The sequence below is a fragment of the Suillus discolor genome (assembly GCF_016758755.1).
Source record: "Suillus discolor strain FC423 chromosome Unknown F5147scaffold_10, whole genome shotgun sequence".
Taxonomy (NCBI): domain Eukaryota; kingdom Fungi; phylum Basidiomycota; class Agaricomycetes; order Boletales; family Suillaceae; genus Suillus; species Suillus discolor.
Genome location: NW_024541257.1, coordinates 205,079 through 220,759, shown reverse-complemented (window position 1 = coordinate 220,759; position 15,681 = coordinate 205,079). Strand labels below are relative to the sequence as shown.

Sequence of the window (15,681 nt, the reverse complement as noted above, 5' to 3'; positions counted from 1 at the left end):
CTCACTTTGACTAGATGGCACAGACACTTTTCTCGTACAGTATCGGCACTCGAAGAAGAGAAGGAGATCGAGTTATGGTGAGTTTTTGTTGGGTCGTCGGCAGATACTACTCTCAACAAGTCAAAGCGCCAGCGTGATTTCTTCCAGAACGTGGCGGGGACTCAATCGTCATCCTCTGGCCTGACAAACACTCCGCGCAATACAGCATCAACCGCAACACGTCGTGTCACGTGTTTGTCTGTCGGCGCTCGAGCGGCTTTCCACAGACTCCAGAACAGATGTGTGCGCGTCACCAACTACGTAGTTTCAGTAGGATGCAGGGTGGGTTTGCGTTCATCTTGTGCGCAAGGCCTTCTCATACATTGCACATAGATGTAAACGTTGATCTTGGCAACGACTTCGGAGAAAGTGAGCGGGATGCGTGACGTGCTTCAGAACCATATTTTCCATACTTGACATCCCCGCTATATCATTCACTTCAAAGTGGCCCCACTTGGCTCAAGTGGAGGTGCGCACATAGCGTCGATACGAATTAATTCCACGAGATCTCATCACATATGTTATATACCCAATACCCCTACCACATTCCTACTGCATCATTTACCTTCTCATTGTACTTGTATAAGCTTCACAAGAACCACATAATTAGCCCTACCACATTGTCGCTATCTCATCCTCTGCTGTAGTAATCCCTTGGACCTATTGGTTTCATTTGCCCATCTCGCGAGTAAGTGAACTCCGCCTTGATCTTGCACTCAAATTTGGTGAATTCTCACGTCGTCTTTTTTTCGCATGTCCCCATAATGATACTTGCAGCCTTGCCTTATCACGTAGCCTATAGCGGCGGCACAGCAGCAGCTTTTAATTTTTCGGGACACCAGGTATTAGAATAAGGACGAGGGAACGTATGAGACCACATATTGAATAAGTACGAGTGGGTACAAGCAGGAAAAGGTATCAGAGACCTGAATATTGGAAGAGTACGAGCGGGAGATGAATCAGCGGAGACCTAGGTACATTATGTCAGAAAAAACTGCCAATATCCAAATGGTAGGGATGCTCTGGGCTGTAAAAAGCGTCCTCCAGCTCCAGCCGTTCAGATGATGTTATGGTTCCAGGCCTGAGACAAACTTCTTCGACGTCGTCAAAGACTCGTAGCCAAGGACTGCAGCGGAGCTATATGCACAAAACATGAGTTTAACACTCAATGTAGTTTTGTATATGGCACTCGCCAAGGGGTGTTTATCTGAATACTTGTACCAGTGTGGTAGATAGATCGTGAGCTTCTTCACAGAAATAGTTCGATATTCGTCTAATGGGACGTCAAAACTTCCAGAAATCAGAGATCCGTGATAAAAGCCCAGTCCCAGGCAATCTATGGCGACAAATTGTTGAGTTATATCCAGGATTGCAGACAAGTAACTGGGAGTGGATGCCAGAGATTCCTCGTCGAGGTGCAATTCGAGTGTTTGAATGCGTAGAGGCGCACGAACCTTGTGTAATAGAGACACAAGGTACCACAGCGGCCCAGCAAGAACGCGTAAACTATGTAAGGGAATACGAGGGGTATCTGTTTTCTGCATAATATCATGAGGAGGATCAATGCATCGACCATAAAGCCAAAGCTGGTGAATGTCATGTCGTGGCAAGAACTCGATGAGAGCAGCGGTTGGACACTCGGTGTCAATAGACAAAAAGATAAGCTGTGGGAGCTGAAGGTTGTGCATCACCACTGTCCACTGGATGGCACTCAATGAAGTACGTGTAAGACTGAGGTCGGTCAATGAAGAGTTTTGCAAGGATGCCAGAGTGAGGGAAACCATAGACCGGGAGAAAAATATCGGGGAGTTTGTGTGGAATGTTTGAAAATTACATCTGTTGGAGGGGGTTGGAACAGCAATGAAGTCAGGAAGAATCGGCGGAGGATATGCATGGTAAGATGCCTCCCGATCCGAGAACCTAAGACTCCTGCAGCTCGAGTCTTGGATAGACTGAAACAGAGGCGCAAAATCTCCTAGCATTTCACCATCTTTCACGATGGAGACAAAGAACACTTGCGTGCCTTCAAACGACTCCAAGAAACCCAGGAGCGCCTTGAGGTGACGATCATCCGCGTCAAGGAGATTGCATCGCAAATACTTCGGCATATGAAAAAAGGTTGTGCACCTGTACAGGAGCAGGGTGAGACAAGCTTGGGTGCTGATGAGCAGTGACTTGTCATCAAACTGCAAGCCTACAGAACGAAAGTAGAGAGGTGCCGCTAGCTCCTGAGAGAGACAAGACACCTGTGCGATAGACCGCAAATCCTGAGCTGGCAATTTTTCCAAAATATCCAAGACAAGCTCGTTTGGGAAGGGCCAATACGGAGACTGGACTGCTGAATCCGCTGTCCTGGGTGTCGGTACCTGTCAGAAATGCAGTGAGACATGGAAGATAGGATCATGGGGTGCTAGCTGACTTACGACTATGTTGGCGATTACAGACAAGCGAGACAAAAAGCGCCTCTTGGGGGTCGGTGGAGAAGAACCGCTCGGAACTTCTTCGAGGGCCTTGCATTTTGACATTTTCTTGAAGTCCTCTTCTGCAGACTCACGACCAACCTCTGATGTCTGTGCCTCAGCTCTTTGGTGGGGATAAGTGGCATTACTTTGGCGGGGATGAGCGGCATTGCACTCAAGAGTTATGCTCTATCTAACCTTTTTCTGAGTTCGGGCTCAGCTACGTTGTAGTGCTCTCCATTGCACAGGTCTTTATGCGCGCGCGCTTGGCTTACTGCGGCGCCGGATTGACATCCTGGAGCCCACGCGCCCTGCAAAATACAATGAGACTTGAGCGAAATAAATGCGGGAAGAGCGAACCAGCGGAATCGCATTTAGGTCTGCAATTGCATAGGAGCGCGACAGGGTGCCTCTCCGTGCTTTCGCAGGTTTGGATATATCACGCGTGACAAATGCCACCGGGGCCTGCAGATGATAGGAAGCACATGCACGCCTCTTGCGAGTGGGCCGTTGAGAGTTGTCCATGAAGTCATCCAGAGCCTTGCACTTTAAGGGTGCATTCTCCTTCATGTACATGTAGTTAGTAGGTGACGTGGTAGATTCTAATTAACGTACCTCCAGGGAGTGCAACGATGACAGGGATTCTACATATCCGATGCTTGACAACATCTGTGGAAAAATCATGTATCAGTAAGAACATGTTCAAAAGGAGCGGCTCACATTTAACGGGGTTGGCTGTGAAAGATCCGGGAGTGGCAATGAAGGATATGGGGGGAACATAGCCCATTCAATATGATCAGCGCCGCCTTGCAAAAATGACAAGTGCACTCGCTTGTTCCAACACCACCCCTATTTGCTTAGGATCTGCATTGTTATCGGCAATGCTGCAACAATAGCATAACAATTGATTGGCTTCATGATAACAACGTGAGTTGATGAATGCAGTTGACGAATGCAGGTGATCGCGGGGAGGGGTACGCTACATCATTATGACGTCAGTATAATCGGACTGTAACTGCTCTAGATCTCAATGGTAACCTTAATGAATCGTTAATCAGAGCTCATAATTGTTTCATTCCAGTATTTGAAATGGCAATTCGCTTCATGAGTAATGGAGCGACCACAGTGCGGTTGCGGTCAAGGGATGCGATGACTGGATCGCAAACAATGATTATAGTATAATATTATCCATCGTAACTGAACTCAGTAAGTATTGCACAAGTTATGGGATCCAACTTGCCTTCTCGCAAACACAGCAAGTTCAACACGCGGTTCAGCCCATATGCCAGAGCTTCACCACGCGCCTTAAGGTCCTCGGAGGCACACGAGATTCAGGAACTTGAATGGGGAACCAAGGCATCATTGAAGTCTTATCAGCTTGAGCTCCAACGACAAGAAGACGATGTTGTGAGTCAATCACTTACCAACATTTCATAACTGACAAATATCAGGGCATCTGTTACAGGGATCTGTAACACCTACTAGAGCCCCAGCTCTCCCTACGCCTGCCCCCGCTCTGCTAGACTCCCCGCGCGGCGGTGCACCGCCTGCGCCTAGAAAGACAGTGGTCTGGACTGCTGTGACCCCGCCTGGCGCTATGACCCGCCCCTGGCCTAGATGGCCTTGTACCTGTTCCATGGAGGCTGTACGCCTCATGGACACCCTAGATCAGCGCATGTATACAGCATGTCGCTTCATGAAGATCCGGAGCGCCCTTGGCGCCTCATGTAGGAAACCTGGAGCGCTTCCACGCACCTCCTGTTGATTGCGCAGTCGCACTTGGCGCTGCATGTATGATCAGAGGTTAAGCCTCATGTACTTTATCTAACCTCATGTCTAGCTATCTTAGATTAGCGATATACTATAGATTATAGACTGAGCTTGAACACTTACATACACTATGTATAAGTAAGACACATTGTTGTAGATTATACTTCACTTTAATCTACTAGGTTCTACCAAGAACTTGCTCATCTAAGCCTACCAGCTTCCTTGTGTGAGACCGCACTTCAAAGTCGCCCCCATACGACTTTGCACGTATCCGCTAGCCCTGCATCTCGACGAGCGCCGTCTTACCGAGATCGCCGGAGGAATCCTTGACGTTCCGTCAAGGCCAGACCACGCTCAGCTTCAGTAGACTCACTCGAGTCGTCGCTGAGAAGACCTATCCTAGTTCGCACACGTCGACCCACAGTCGACGTAACAGCATCTGGATAGGATCAGATATGGATATCGACCTGCCCATGAGTTCCGCTAGTGGGACATATGGATGTGTGGACACCGCTATGGAAGATGAGGAGGTTAGCACAACCGCAACGCTGATAAACCCTGCAACTTACCTAAGCATAAGATCCTCCTTGCCGTCATTCCAGTGGGAGACTTTGTCGGCGGTGAGAGCGAGGGACACCAGTTCCCTAAGAGAAGAAGACTTGTTCACGGTTTGCATAAAACTGTGGAGAAATATATGCAACGTCACCTTGATACAAAGGATCCCCGTACTGACCAGGTTCGCGAGCGCGTGCATATAGCACTTCAAGCTGCATTGGTATGCGTCGATGTTAACGATGTCGTGCTGCCCATGCAGAGCCCGGACAGCGGGAATAAAGCAGTAAGTCAGACGATGATTCACTTCAAGCGATCTGAATGAATGACATGTCAATATAAGGCCCAGCAAACAGACAATTATCTCATACCATATGTGATCGCAAATCGCATCGTGAACGGTGTGACAAGCGGACTCCAATTGCTCGGAATTGCACTGAGCACGACATCAAAGGATTTGAAACCGACATCCAGGGCAGGTGAGCGAGCACACTTAGAGCATGACCGTCTGTTGATGAAGAGATAGGGTCTACGATGCCAGGAGAATATCCTGAGGCTGACCGTGAATATCTAAACACAACGTAGGACCAAGTTGGATGTAATACAATACACACGGCATACCAGTCTCTGATACATCTCCCCACCTGTACTCGGCTCGCACTTCTCCAATACCCAGTCTCATACGTCCCCTTATGTCATACGTCCCCTTATGTCATACGTCCCCTTGTACTCTGCCCAATATGAGTGTTGCCTGATCTTGCTAGCCTCGAGAGCCTGACAGTACAGACCATCATGGAACCTCATGGAACCGCATAGACTGAGGACGATGAAGTCGACAGTACAAACCATCGAGCTCGGAAGTAGTGGGCGACGAATTCAGAGCGATATCAACTAGAATTACTAATCATCCCCGACTCCCACGATCAAAGTGGGGGAGGGTCTCGGCCTTTCCACGTGACAGAATGACTATGTACAATCGTTTAAGGATGTTTTTGCTGGGCATTGTTCCTTATGCCATCATTGACCACGACCTGCTCTAGTCTCAACCATTTGGCAGTTTGTACTGCTGAGAGGTGCTGGCGACTTCCTCCGAGCCCCCTTCCTTGCCCGACATTCTCATTTCGAAAGTAAGTGAACTCCGCCTTGGTCTTGCACTGAACTTTTTCCTGTTCTACTGCGAGATCTTGTACAGACTGTAACCCGACCGTGCCTGCTACCTTGTCAAGAAGGCAGTTGCTGAGCTTCATAGTTTGGGTCCTTTTCCGCAACTCTTGCATCGTTTAATTTTCGTATATTCCTTATCCATAGCGGCCGATAATATGTCCGTCATTTCGTTGACGTATTGCAATAATTTTTGTACATTCAATCATGGAAAAGATGCAGGCGAGTATGGTAAATTTTCATGACCACGATAACGCCGCTACCCCTTATAGCCAGCAACTTTCTCTCCTGATTTCATCGCCAATGTTCCAAGTACAGCACGTCGCCCCGCCGAAACCAACGTGGATAATCACTATTGTGTCCCGAAGACGTCGCATGTTACTTACTTTTCATTTCCAGTCACTCCGACCGTCGAACAACAAACGTCAAGGTCGCCTGATACTCATTTTTCGGTCACTATTGTCTATTATCAGGATTTGCATGATAGCGCTTTTTACAGTGGCTTTGTAATTTTCAAAGGCGGGCGATGATACAGACCTAACGTTGCCATGGTTGCTTCATTCTGAGTTTCTGTTGTCTCTGTTCTGGACCGGACAGTTTTTCGTTGTGAATTAGGCTATCTCCTCCATAATGGAATTTGTTCTATGTAGAAACGTTATGCCTCAGATTGACGCTTCTTGACGTTTGTCATTCAACAATAGCGACTGAAAAGTGAGCATCAGGCGACTTTGATGAGTTTGTTGTTCAACGGTTGGAGCGACTGCAAATGAAAGCAAGTAAAAGCAAGTAACACAATAGCATAAGATATCCATGTCGAGCCAAAAGCTACAATTACTCCTTTTACCATATCGGCAAAAACGCAACTTGATATTCCCGTTGAGCAGGAAGACGCACAAACATCCTATGATGCAGGAAGATGCACAAACATCCTATGCTGAAGACTTGTTTAACGACGAAGACATGGAAGATTCCTTGAGTCAACTCCAGACCCACTGGGATAAGCTGGATACACTGCAACAAAACATATTTGTCAAGACGGTACATCGATGTTTACATCAGGCGAGGCTCATGTCATCGTCTATATAGGTATCGGAAGAGACCTCCCAGATGGACCTGCAAGAACCCTTGGACGATGGCACAGGCCCGCCCCCAACAAGGACGACTCAATCAGACAAGAGGGAGGCCTCCCAGATGGACTTGGATGATGCTGTTGGTCAGTCGACACAAAGGGCTCAGTTTGATAAGAGCAGGCCACATGCAAAGCGAGTTATCGCTACTACGGTATGTCTGGGGTGTACATGAATCGAGGTTCAGGCTCAGTGTTTGTTCAGGTATTGGACAAGCATCGCATAAAGGAAGTTGACTACTCAGAGGCCCTGCGCGAAATTGTGTACAATCAAACGGAGCAGATGAAAAATATGAGGCGTGAGATGGAAACAGTCCGTAGTATCTCACTGGACATTACCGATATCTGACTAGTAACCGGTATAGGACGCGCGAAAACAGCAATTGGAATATTTGAGCAACATGGACGAAATAAAACAGCGGTGGGAAGCAGCTCTGGGAGAGCAGGAAGAACAACTAGCAATGGCCCGCAAAGAACTCGAGGTAATTCCCCCGCAGTGTTCGACCACCAAACGTACACTCATGACCATGACAGGACAACCGTGCCCAGCAGCAGCAGCAACTTCAAGATCACACCAGAGAAAGTGGCGAAGTGCTCAGCCAGGCTAATCACGATTCAATAGAAATTAGCATGCGGCAAATTCTAGACGATAGTCGCGAACGACTAGCGCAGCGAGAAGTAGAGCTGGGTCAAGAACTGGTCCGACGTGAGGAAGAGCTGAGTAGAAAGAAAAATGATGAGGTGAGGCGAAGTGAATGACTCGACAGAAAAACGGTTGATGATGACAAAACAGTTTCGAGAACGTGAAAAGATGATGTTCACCGAGATGGAGCGGAGGTTACAGCATGAAGTTGATAAGTTGAAGGCAAGGATCATGTTGCATTCGCTCATGCATAGGATGCTGAAATCCACACCCCAGACGGAAAAAGACAGCGAGCTGGCCAACATGGAACAGCGATTTGCCAGGCATCACAGGTTTCAGGACCAGGACATGGAAATGGATACAAGCCCCTCCCGGCAAAGGGAGGCAGGACAACCATCCACGCCGTCCGCAAAACCATTGTCAGGCACCCCATGTCTTGATGCAATTAAGATGATAAAGAGAAGTCGTGGAATATCGCGCAAAACTCGCCTTGTATCAGTAGCGGTGGATGTGAGTGTCCGGTGTCGTTGGATGTGATGTAAACTTACTAAATACTAGGTGGACGCTGAGGAAGTCCCTCAAGAACAATTGTCCGAACAAGATGTTCCGCCACATCAACAACACAACACCCTGTTACGCTGACTGTCGGTCGGCGTGTGCGAACTAGGATAGGTCTTCTCAGTGACAGCTCGAGTGAGCCTACTGAAGCTGAGCGTGGTTCTGACTTTGATGGAACGTCAAAGGTTCCTCCGGCGATCTTGGTAAGGCGGCGCTCGTCGAGATGCAGGGCTAGCGGATATGTGCTAAGTCGTAAGGGGGCGACTTAGAAGTGCGGTCTCACACAAGGAAGCTGGTAAGGCTTAGATGAGCAAGTTCTGGGGATGAACCTAGTAGATTAAAGTAAAGTCTAAGTACAATAATCTGTGTCTACTTATAGGGAAGTACTACAAGTATTCTAGCTCAGTCTGTAATCAATAGTATATCGTAAATCTATGATAGCCAGACATGAGGTTCAGATAAGATACATGAGGCTTAACCTCTGATCAAGCATGCTGCGCCAAGGGCAGCTGCGCATAGGTACAGGAAGCGCCGAGAGCGCTCCGGATCTTCATGAAGCGACATGCGGTATGCATGCGCTGATCTAGGGTGACCATGAGGCGTACAGCCTCCATGGATCAGGTACAAGGCCATCTAGGCCAGGGGCGGGTCATAGCACCAGGGGCGGGGTCACAGCAGTCCAGACCGCTATCTTTCTAGGTGCGGGCAGCGCACCGCCACGCGGGGAGTCTAGCAGAGCGGGGGCAGGCGTAGGCAGAGCTGGGGCTCCAGTAGGTGTTACAGATGCCTGTAACACACCCCACCTATGACAAGTATGGAAGACGCGGTCGCAAGAGGTGTGGAGGCCGCACTGAGACGTGTTTTCATCGACAAAGAATTTCCAGTCGTCAACAAGCATAGTCCCCGGAGGAGAAAAACGGAGCAAGAAGAAATCCGGCGAGAAAAAGCCACCAAAGCAAGCTACGAAAGAGACTTTCTTTTGGTAAGCTGAAATGCGGTATAGAAACCTCCACTTACATTGAAGTAGGGAGAAGTTCGGCATCTCTTCAAAGACATTTTCGGAATTTCTCAAGACGCCGATTTCATAGTCCACGAGCCAGCGAGTCACCAGGATGTCTATGCGTATGAATATGAAGATGGCCCAGGTCCCGATCCAAGAAATCCCACCTTTGATCTCCAAAACAGATACAAATCACCCTGGAATAGCAGGATCATCGATTCGCTCCTCGAAGAATTGCAGAAAAGGGGTGGTGATGAGAGTTGGCCATTCCGGAGGTCAGAGATGTATTTCAGGGACATCCTTCAACATCGCTTCAAGCGCCTACGTACGATCTGGACAGCTGCGCAGCCCAAAGTCACAGCAAAGGGCGCATTGGAAACTCCTGCAGAGGTGGAGGAGAGGTTGATCGCGAAGAAGGACGAAACCCTGAAATCTACTCGTCAAACGACGCGTCGGAAAAATGTATGCTCGCGATATTCATACCACTCTGATACTGATGCCCTATCAGAAATATCTCCGTAGAGCAACAGTTCTTGACCATCTCATCAAGCAAATAAGCGATGAAAACCGAGAAGACCTCCCAGCCTGGCAGTGGCTTCAGCAATTAGTCAAGACGCTAGGAGAAGGCGGCATGAGTTCAGAGGAAAGCGACACTGAAAATCAAATCGAAACGGTTCTTCGTGTCAAAAATATGGTATGGCGCCGTGCAATAGAACAGGAATTAGATATCGTCGATCATCAAAGACTTATGGACGACGATATCTTCGCCCCGCAAGGTTCAAAACCAATGAAACGGATACGCGCAGCTGGGAACCCGATGACTTCCAGGGCACAAGTTGATGAATTACCTAAAGCCTTGTATAACGACGGATGGCTGGCAGGACTGACCGAGTGTCAAGCAGAGAGGTTTTCGATTTCGACTCAAAGATTTAAATGGATGAAAGTCATGGTAGTTTAGTATTGTACGGTATATCTGATGGGATAAACCACTGAGTGGGTAGGAGGAAGCTTTTAGGAACTGGTTTCCAAAAGTGAAAGAGAGTGCCGGACAACAACAACAACAACGAGAACAAAGTCGCGAGCACCTCTCAGCAGTACAAACCGCTGAGTGGTTGAGACTGGAGCAGGTCGGGGGGAAATGATGGGAAGAAGAAAACACAATAATTGAAGTCGGCATCATGTCACATTGGGGTTTGCAATATTTAGGACAGCATTCAAACCAGAATTAAATGCCTTGGGTGGCTTAAACTTGAAGTTAAGTGCAAAAATTACGACATTATGACTTATCTTAAATACCAGAAACCCCGATGTGTGTGTCGATGGCCATCTGACGAGGTTGCGCAGGTGAATGGAGGAAAGACACGACAATACAAATCGTTGTGCCGTAGCCAAGGGAGATGTCGATGAACTCGATGATGCATACCGTCGTGCCAGGGGAAGGAAATAGTATTATGAACAACCAATTGCAAGAAGTGCAGGACGTTATTTATCATTGTTGCTTTCATCGCCAAAGTCCAATTATTACATAATTTATTTAGCATTGTTGTGCTCTTTCATTGCCAATGTTCATTACCTGATCTAGTTCAAGTTAACGCTTTCCTTACACACGGACTCGACGGTTTGTACTGCCGAGCTTGTCGTGTTAGCTTGTTTGGGTGTTTAGTCACAACTATTGATTATCAATTGTCCTCATTCCTGTTGACTTTATCGTCCCCGATCCCGCGATCCTCCAAGCACAACGGTATGTACCGTTGTGCTCTGAGAAACTAATCAGCGTGCTTGACGAGTGTGCCACGATCATCAAAACAGATGGCGCAAACAGATACTGATGTGTTGAGTCGCAGTATACCTTCATGGCCATCGGAACTGCAACGATATTCGAAAGTCGTGAAGCAGTAAGTATTTTGGTAGGTCGCTTTCAGAAGCCTATTCACTAACGTTTGTCTAGTAACCCCGTACTTGGTGCCGATTATACCATACAGTGCAAAGAAGTCGATGGTTTTCGGTGTGATACTCATTGAAATACTACGACTGACTAAATCAGGAGTTCAACAGGCACAATAAATACGGAATTTGGGAAGGAATCGTACATCTGTCGGGAGTGATGTATTACTTTGAGGCATCAACAGTGAGCGGGCATTCGCATTCAATTCCGTACCATATATCTTACAGCCATGCAGAAGACATATACGGGATTTGATATACAAAGATGCTCGGATGATCAATTACTCGGATTACAGAACTGGATAGACGCGGCACGTAGAAAATTACAGGAAGATGTTACAGTAACATGGCATGAGTCCCCCGCCAGCAGACAGCCCTCTGCCACCGCACGGCTATAGATGATAACGGAGTCTCACCAGCTCTGTGACGACAGATGACGACGACAACGATAGATGATGATAGACGATAAGCGGCAACTGCCGGCTTAGATAAGCGGTCTGGACCGCACGTGACATGATATGACGACATAGGTCTAGAAGACCTATTTATGTTATCAAGATGGAAGGCAAGCCTCGTGTTGCCTCATGTACTGATAGAAGGATACCACGTGGATCCTATCTCTGATGGAAGCGTACCGCATGGACGCTATCTACGATAGAAGCCCGCCTCATGGATGCTATCTCTGACTCATGTAGATAAGCAGATTAGAACCCAGCTTCAAGCTGAGCTTAGACACAATAGAGTAGCCTTATATAAGGTCGAAGATTAAAGTAGACGTTCCTTACTTTAATCTTACTAGGTTTACCCTTGAACTCCTTGTCCCGCTAAAGCTACCTGCTTGACATCGACTCGTACCTTCAGTGACGCCTCTCACTGTCTGTAAACCCGCTATCATCTCGGCGTAACCCCTCGTTAACCACCACGAGCTACGTTCGAGTACGCAACCTTTGCTTGTCTGTAAAGGCCGACGACTCTCAGCACTCGGTACCACTGTCGTGGTTGTCGCTGTTAGATTATCCTAGTCGCACACGACCGTTTGTCGTAACAGAAGACGCATGGTTCTTAGTCGTAGAACCTATAACGAAACAGAACGGGTATTACTACGAGTACTACTGCACAGTTCCAGACAAGCGCGTGATTACTTGGTTTGAGGTGTTCAACACCGACTTGCTTTTTCAGGAGTGCGCATGTGCGAGAGAGTGGAACCACAAACGTACGTTCCATTTTCTGATCAATGCAACCCGAGTTAATTGTGTAGGACTGGAGCTTGAAGCGCAGTTTTGGTGAGATTCAGCGGGCAGAGAACAACTAATGTATCGGGGATACTAACGCGTTTAGGGGCCAGGAAACACGTCGACTTTTTCCCAAGGCATTTCAATATGAAACCTTCGGAGGCGATTGAGTTACGAATCCATTTAGAGTGGTATCTAGCCGGTAAGAAATATCATTTCATCGGCGCTGAAGATGGAGACCGAACCCCAATAACAGAAGGATTGACTTTACAACAATCAACTGCAGCCTCACTGTTTTGGAACATTGATCAAACAGAAAGGATAATTTCTCACATCAAGAACTTGGGTACGTCTTGCGATTTTGTTTTGCCCTTTCATTTTTAGAGGGAATCGCACAGAGAAGTACACCAACATCGATGGGTTTATGAAAGAACAAGGTATCGCATTCTGTGGTGCGTTAACGATATCCATAATATTACCCAAAATGTCAGATTTACATGTGAACCAACAGGAAGGATATGGAACATTTTACGTGAGTTTCAAGACACAGTGTTCAAAATACTTGGTTTGACTTGTAAGGGAAGGCCATCACCAGTTTTTGAACTACTACGGTTTACCCGAAGCCCGTTTGATGAGGTCTCATTCAGTAGAAGCTAACAGACAAAGGAGAACTTCCAATTTTGTTGGCCACAGCTGCTATGTTCGGTGTCCCAGTACTGGTATTGGAACACATCGAATCGCTTCATGTTGACGGTATTGTCAACTCGCTCGATATCGACAAGTTTGTCGACCACTTCAACAATGATAATTTAAAACATAGCACTTTGGTGTGTTACCCATAACAAAAAGTTGCCTGATCTCACACTACTATTCCGTAGGCAGGCATTATCATGGCTGTGGATGCTGGCATACTTGCCATTCCGAATATTGGTTCTCAAATGACGACAATAGCTCTGTGCTCCATGTCACTTATCCTTTGTGTTCATTGTATCTTCGCAAGTGTTGTCACGCAGCACTTTGGTCAGAAAATGAAGTCACTTGAATATGCAGTGCGTGCCATCTACCATGCCTATTCCTCACCCCTAATTCAGATGTACTGATAGTCACAGCACTTGCAAGACAATCTTACTAGAGTCGCTATCATTTACAGCTCTCCCAGTTTGCTTCGAACATCGAGGTAAATGATTTGCTGCAACTTGAGCAGACAGTACTGACAAATTTTGATAGTGTGGCGTTGTGCATGCTAGGCTTTCTTGTCGGAATTTTCACGGTCCCAAATCGCTCTCTGATAACAACCATTCCTTGCGCAATTGCCCTTGTTAGTTTAGGAGGATTTGTAGTGTGGTCGTTAGTTGTCATATTTCGTCAGGGTCTGACATACGGAAGTGGAACAGCGTATTGAGGGACCCGGTCATGTTCAGAATCTTGTAATGTGACGCGGAGAAGGTCAATTGGGCGGTGTTCGCATACTTTCAAGATGCGCAATGAAACCAATAGGTTTGAGATGTCATTATTTAAAATACAACGGAGGGGGAGACAAGTACATTCCTACATACGATAGAGTAGCGGGAGTAAGCCCCCCAAGTATAGGGCTATGTCCAACATAGGGTCTATGACCCCAAGGGACAATAAATGGATTTTTTTTTTTAAAAAAAAGGTACATTCCTGAGAAGTACTTTATTAAACCTGACTTAGTGGCCACTGGCCCAGGTCCAGTTCTGAACCGTGGTCTGAACCTCAGTGATCGATTCGCCGACTTCGACTCAGAGTCCGGTTCAAAGTTCGGGCAATAGGGGGAACCTGCCATAACTTAGGATAACTGACTTGGTCCAAACTTCGGGCGATGAAATGCTAAATAACTTATGTAATAATTCCACATATGGGTGCCAACCAATGAAAACAAATCTCACGTCTTTCCTGCAACCATTTCCATCCCCTGGCGCGACGATATGTATCATCGAGTTCATCTCCCTTGGCTACAGCATGACGATTTGTATTGTCGTGTCTTTCCTTCATTCACCTGCAACCTCGTCAGGATGGCCATCAACACATGATGAAGCTTTCGTCGCCCGGAGCTCGACGGTACAAACCGTCGAGCTCGTAATCCTTGTCTTCCCGATGTCATCACCAACCTTCCGAGTGACCGAGTCTTTGGCTGCTCCCTGGCCCAACTCCCTACGTATGTGAAACTATCGTCACTAGCCGCATCTTGTCCTCGGCTTGTTTGATTCAACTTTAGCGGCCTTCATCCACACATTCAATTAAAACCCCGCATGTCACTTCAGAGTCCACCACTTCCACTTCCACTTCCACTTCCACTTCCACTTCCCCTTCCACTTCCACTTCCACTTCCACTTCCCCTTCCACTTCCACTTTCCACACCGACCTCCATTGTTATTGATCCCTTATAATCCCAAGTTTTGGTCTGCACTTCTTTTCCACCCACTTCAGAACGTTCAAGTTGGCGATGAAATTAGGAAAGAAAAGGGAACATGACCATACAAACAGTCATGCCATAGGGAAGGAGGCAAGGACGAGGGCTCGAGTAAAGTTGTCAACACCTCTCAGCAGTACAGCCTGTTGGGAGGTTGAGATTGGAGCAGGTCGTGGTTTGTAGAGCGCGGTAAAGTCAGATGGTCGAGAATGGCTCAAGGTAGTCCCCTGAGAAGTACTTGATTAACCCTGACGAAATGACATGACCGTACATACAGTCATCCCAGTCATGCCATGGCGTGTGGAGAAGGGGGAAGACCATCGAAGACGTCGAACCAGGGAGTAGCGAAGGACTCGGAACGTTCAACGGTTCAAGGCGATGAAACTGGGAGAGAAAGGCGCGCACACGACCGTACAAACAGTCATGCCGCAGGGAAGGAAGCGAACGAGTAAGAATGTGATAAGGGCGTCGAGAGCGATGAGCTTGACAGTACAAACTGTCGAGCCATATACAATCATTTAATTATATTCAATTGAAAGGACATGATACATTGGAACTTTGGCAATGAAATCGCACAACAATAACAAATAGCTTATGTCATAATTCTATGTGTAGGGTTTTCCACTCAACTCTATCATATGTCCACTTGTTCCGAGAGCTCGACGGTTTGTACTGTCGAGCTCATCGTTTTCGCCAATATCCGCCATTGGCTGGAGCTTCAGTTTGTGCTGTTTGTCCACTGTATGAGCCGGCTGCACTAGAC

The 15,681-nt window shown here is 47.3% G+C and overlaps 5 protein-coding genes across 5 annotated transcripts; 4 read left to right on the top strand and 1 right to left on the bottom strand.

Annotated features, from left to right (window-relative positions):
• Positions 1-1,106: 1,106 nt before the first annotated feature.
• F5147DRAFT_770197 (uncharacterized protein) lies at positions 1,107-3,278 on the bottom strand (the record flags this gene model as incomplete). The annotated part of the gene is made up of 6 exons (XM_041441128.1): positions 1,107-2,405; positions 2,463-2,646; positions 2,697-2,809; positions 2,859-3,062; positions 3,114-3,167; positions 3,219-3,278. 6 exons carry the CDS (start codon positions 3,276-3,278, stop codon positions 1,107-1,109), a joined length of 1,914 nt encoding a protein of 637 aa, XP_041296318.1.
• Positions 3,279-3,722: 444 nt separating this feature from the next.
• F5147DRAFT_650013 (uncharacterized protein) lies at positions 3,723-6,104 on the top strand (the record flags this gene model as incomplete). The annotated part of the gene is made up of 7 exons (XM_041433399.1): positions 3,723-3,905; positions 3,964-4,143; positions 4,547-4,798; positions 4,843-5,106; positions 5,164-5,299; positions 5,861-5,947; positions 6,013-6,104. 7 exons carry the CDS (start codon positions 3,723-3,725, stop codon positions 6,102-6,104), a joined length of 1,194 nt encoding a protein of 397 aa, XP_041296317.1.
• A 687-nt stretch (positions 6,105-6,791) lies between these two features.
• On the top strand, positions 6,792-8,392 carry F5147DRAFT_770195 (uncharacterized protein; the record flags this gene model as incomplete). The annotated part of the gene is made up of 7 exons (XM_041441127.1): positions 6,792-7,019; positions 7,068-7,262; positions 7,313-7,420; positions 7,473-7,589; positions 7,642-7,848; positions 7,901-8,260; positions 8,309-8,392. The coding sequence occupies 7 exons, from the start codon at positions 6,792-6,794 to the stop codon at positions 8,390-8,392; spliced, it is 1,299 nt and encodes a 432-aa protein (XP_041296316.1).
• A 1,027-nt stretch (positions 8,393-9,419) lies between these two features.
• Positions 9,420-10,074, top strand: F5147DRAFT_536318 (uncharacterized protein; the record flags this gene model as incomplete). Its single annotated transcript, XM_041430158.1, has 2 exons — positions 9,420-9,770; positions 9,859-10,074. Coding segments are annotated over 2 exons (567 nt in total), but the record flags the coding sequence as incomplete, so codon positions are not given.
• Positions 10,075-12,631: 2,557 nt separating this feature from the next.
• On the top strand, positions 12,632-13,886 carry F5147DRAFT_650010 (uncharacterized protein; the record flags this gene model as incomplete). The annotated part of the gene is made up of 6 exons (XM_041433398.1): positions 12,632-12,830; positions 12,871-12,936; positions 12,996-13,016; positions 13,199-13,311; positions 13,363-13,533; positions 13,635-13,886. The coding sequence occupies 6 exons, from the start codon at positions 12,632-12,634 to the stop codon at positions 13,884-13,886; spliced, it is 822 nt and encodes a 273-aa protein (XP_041296314.1).
• Between the last annotated feature and the right edge of the window lie 1,795 nt (positions 13,887-15,681).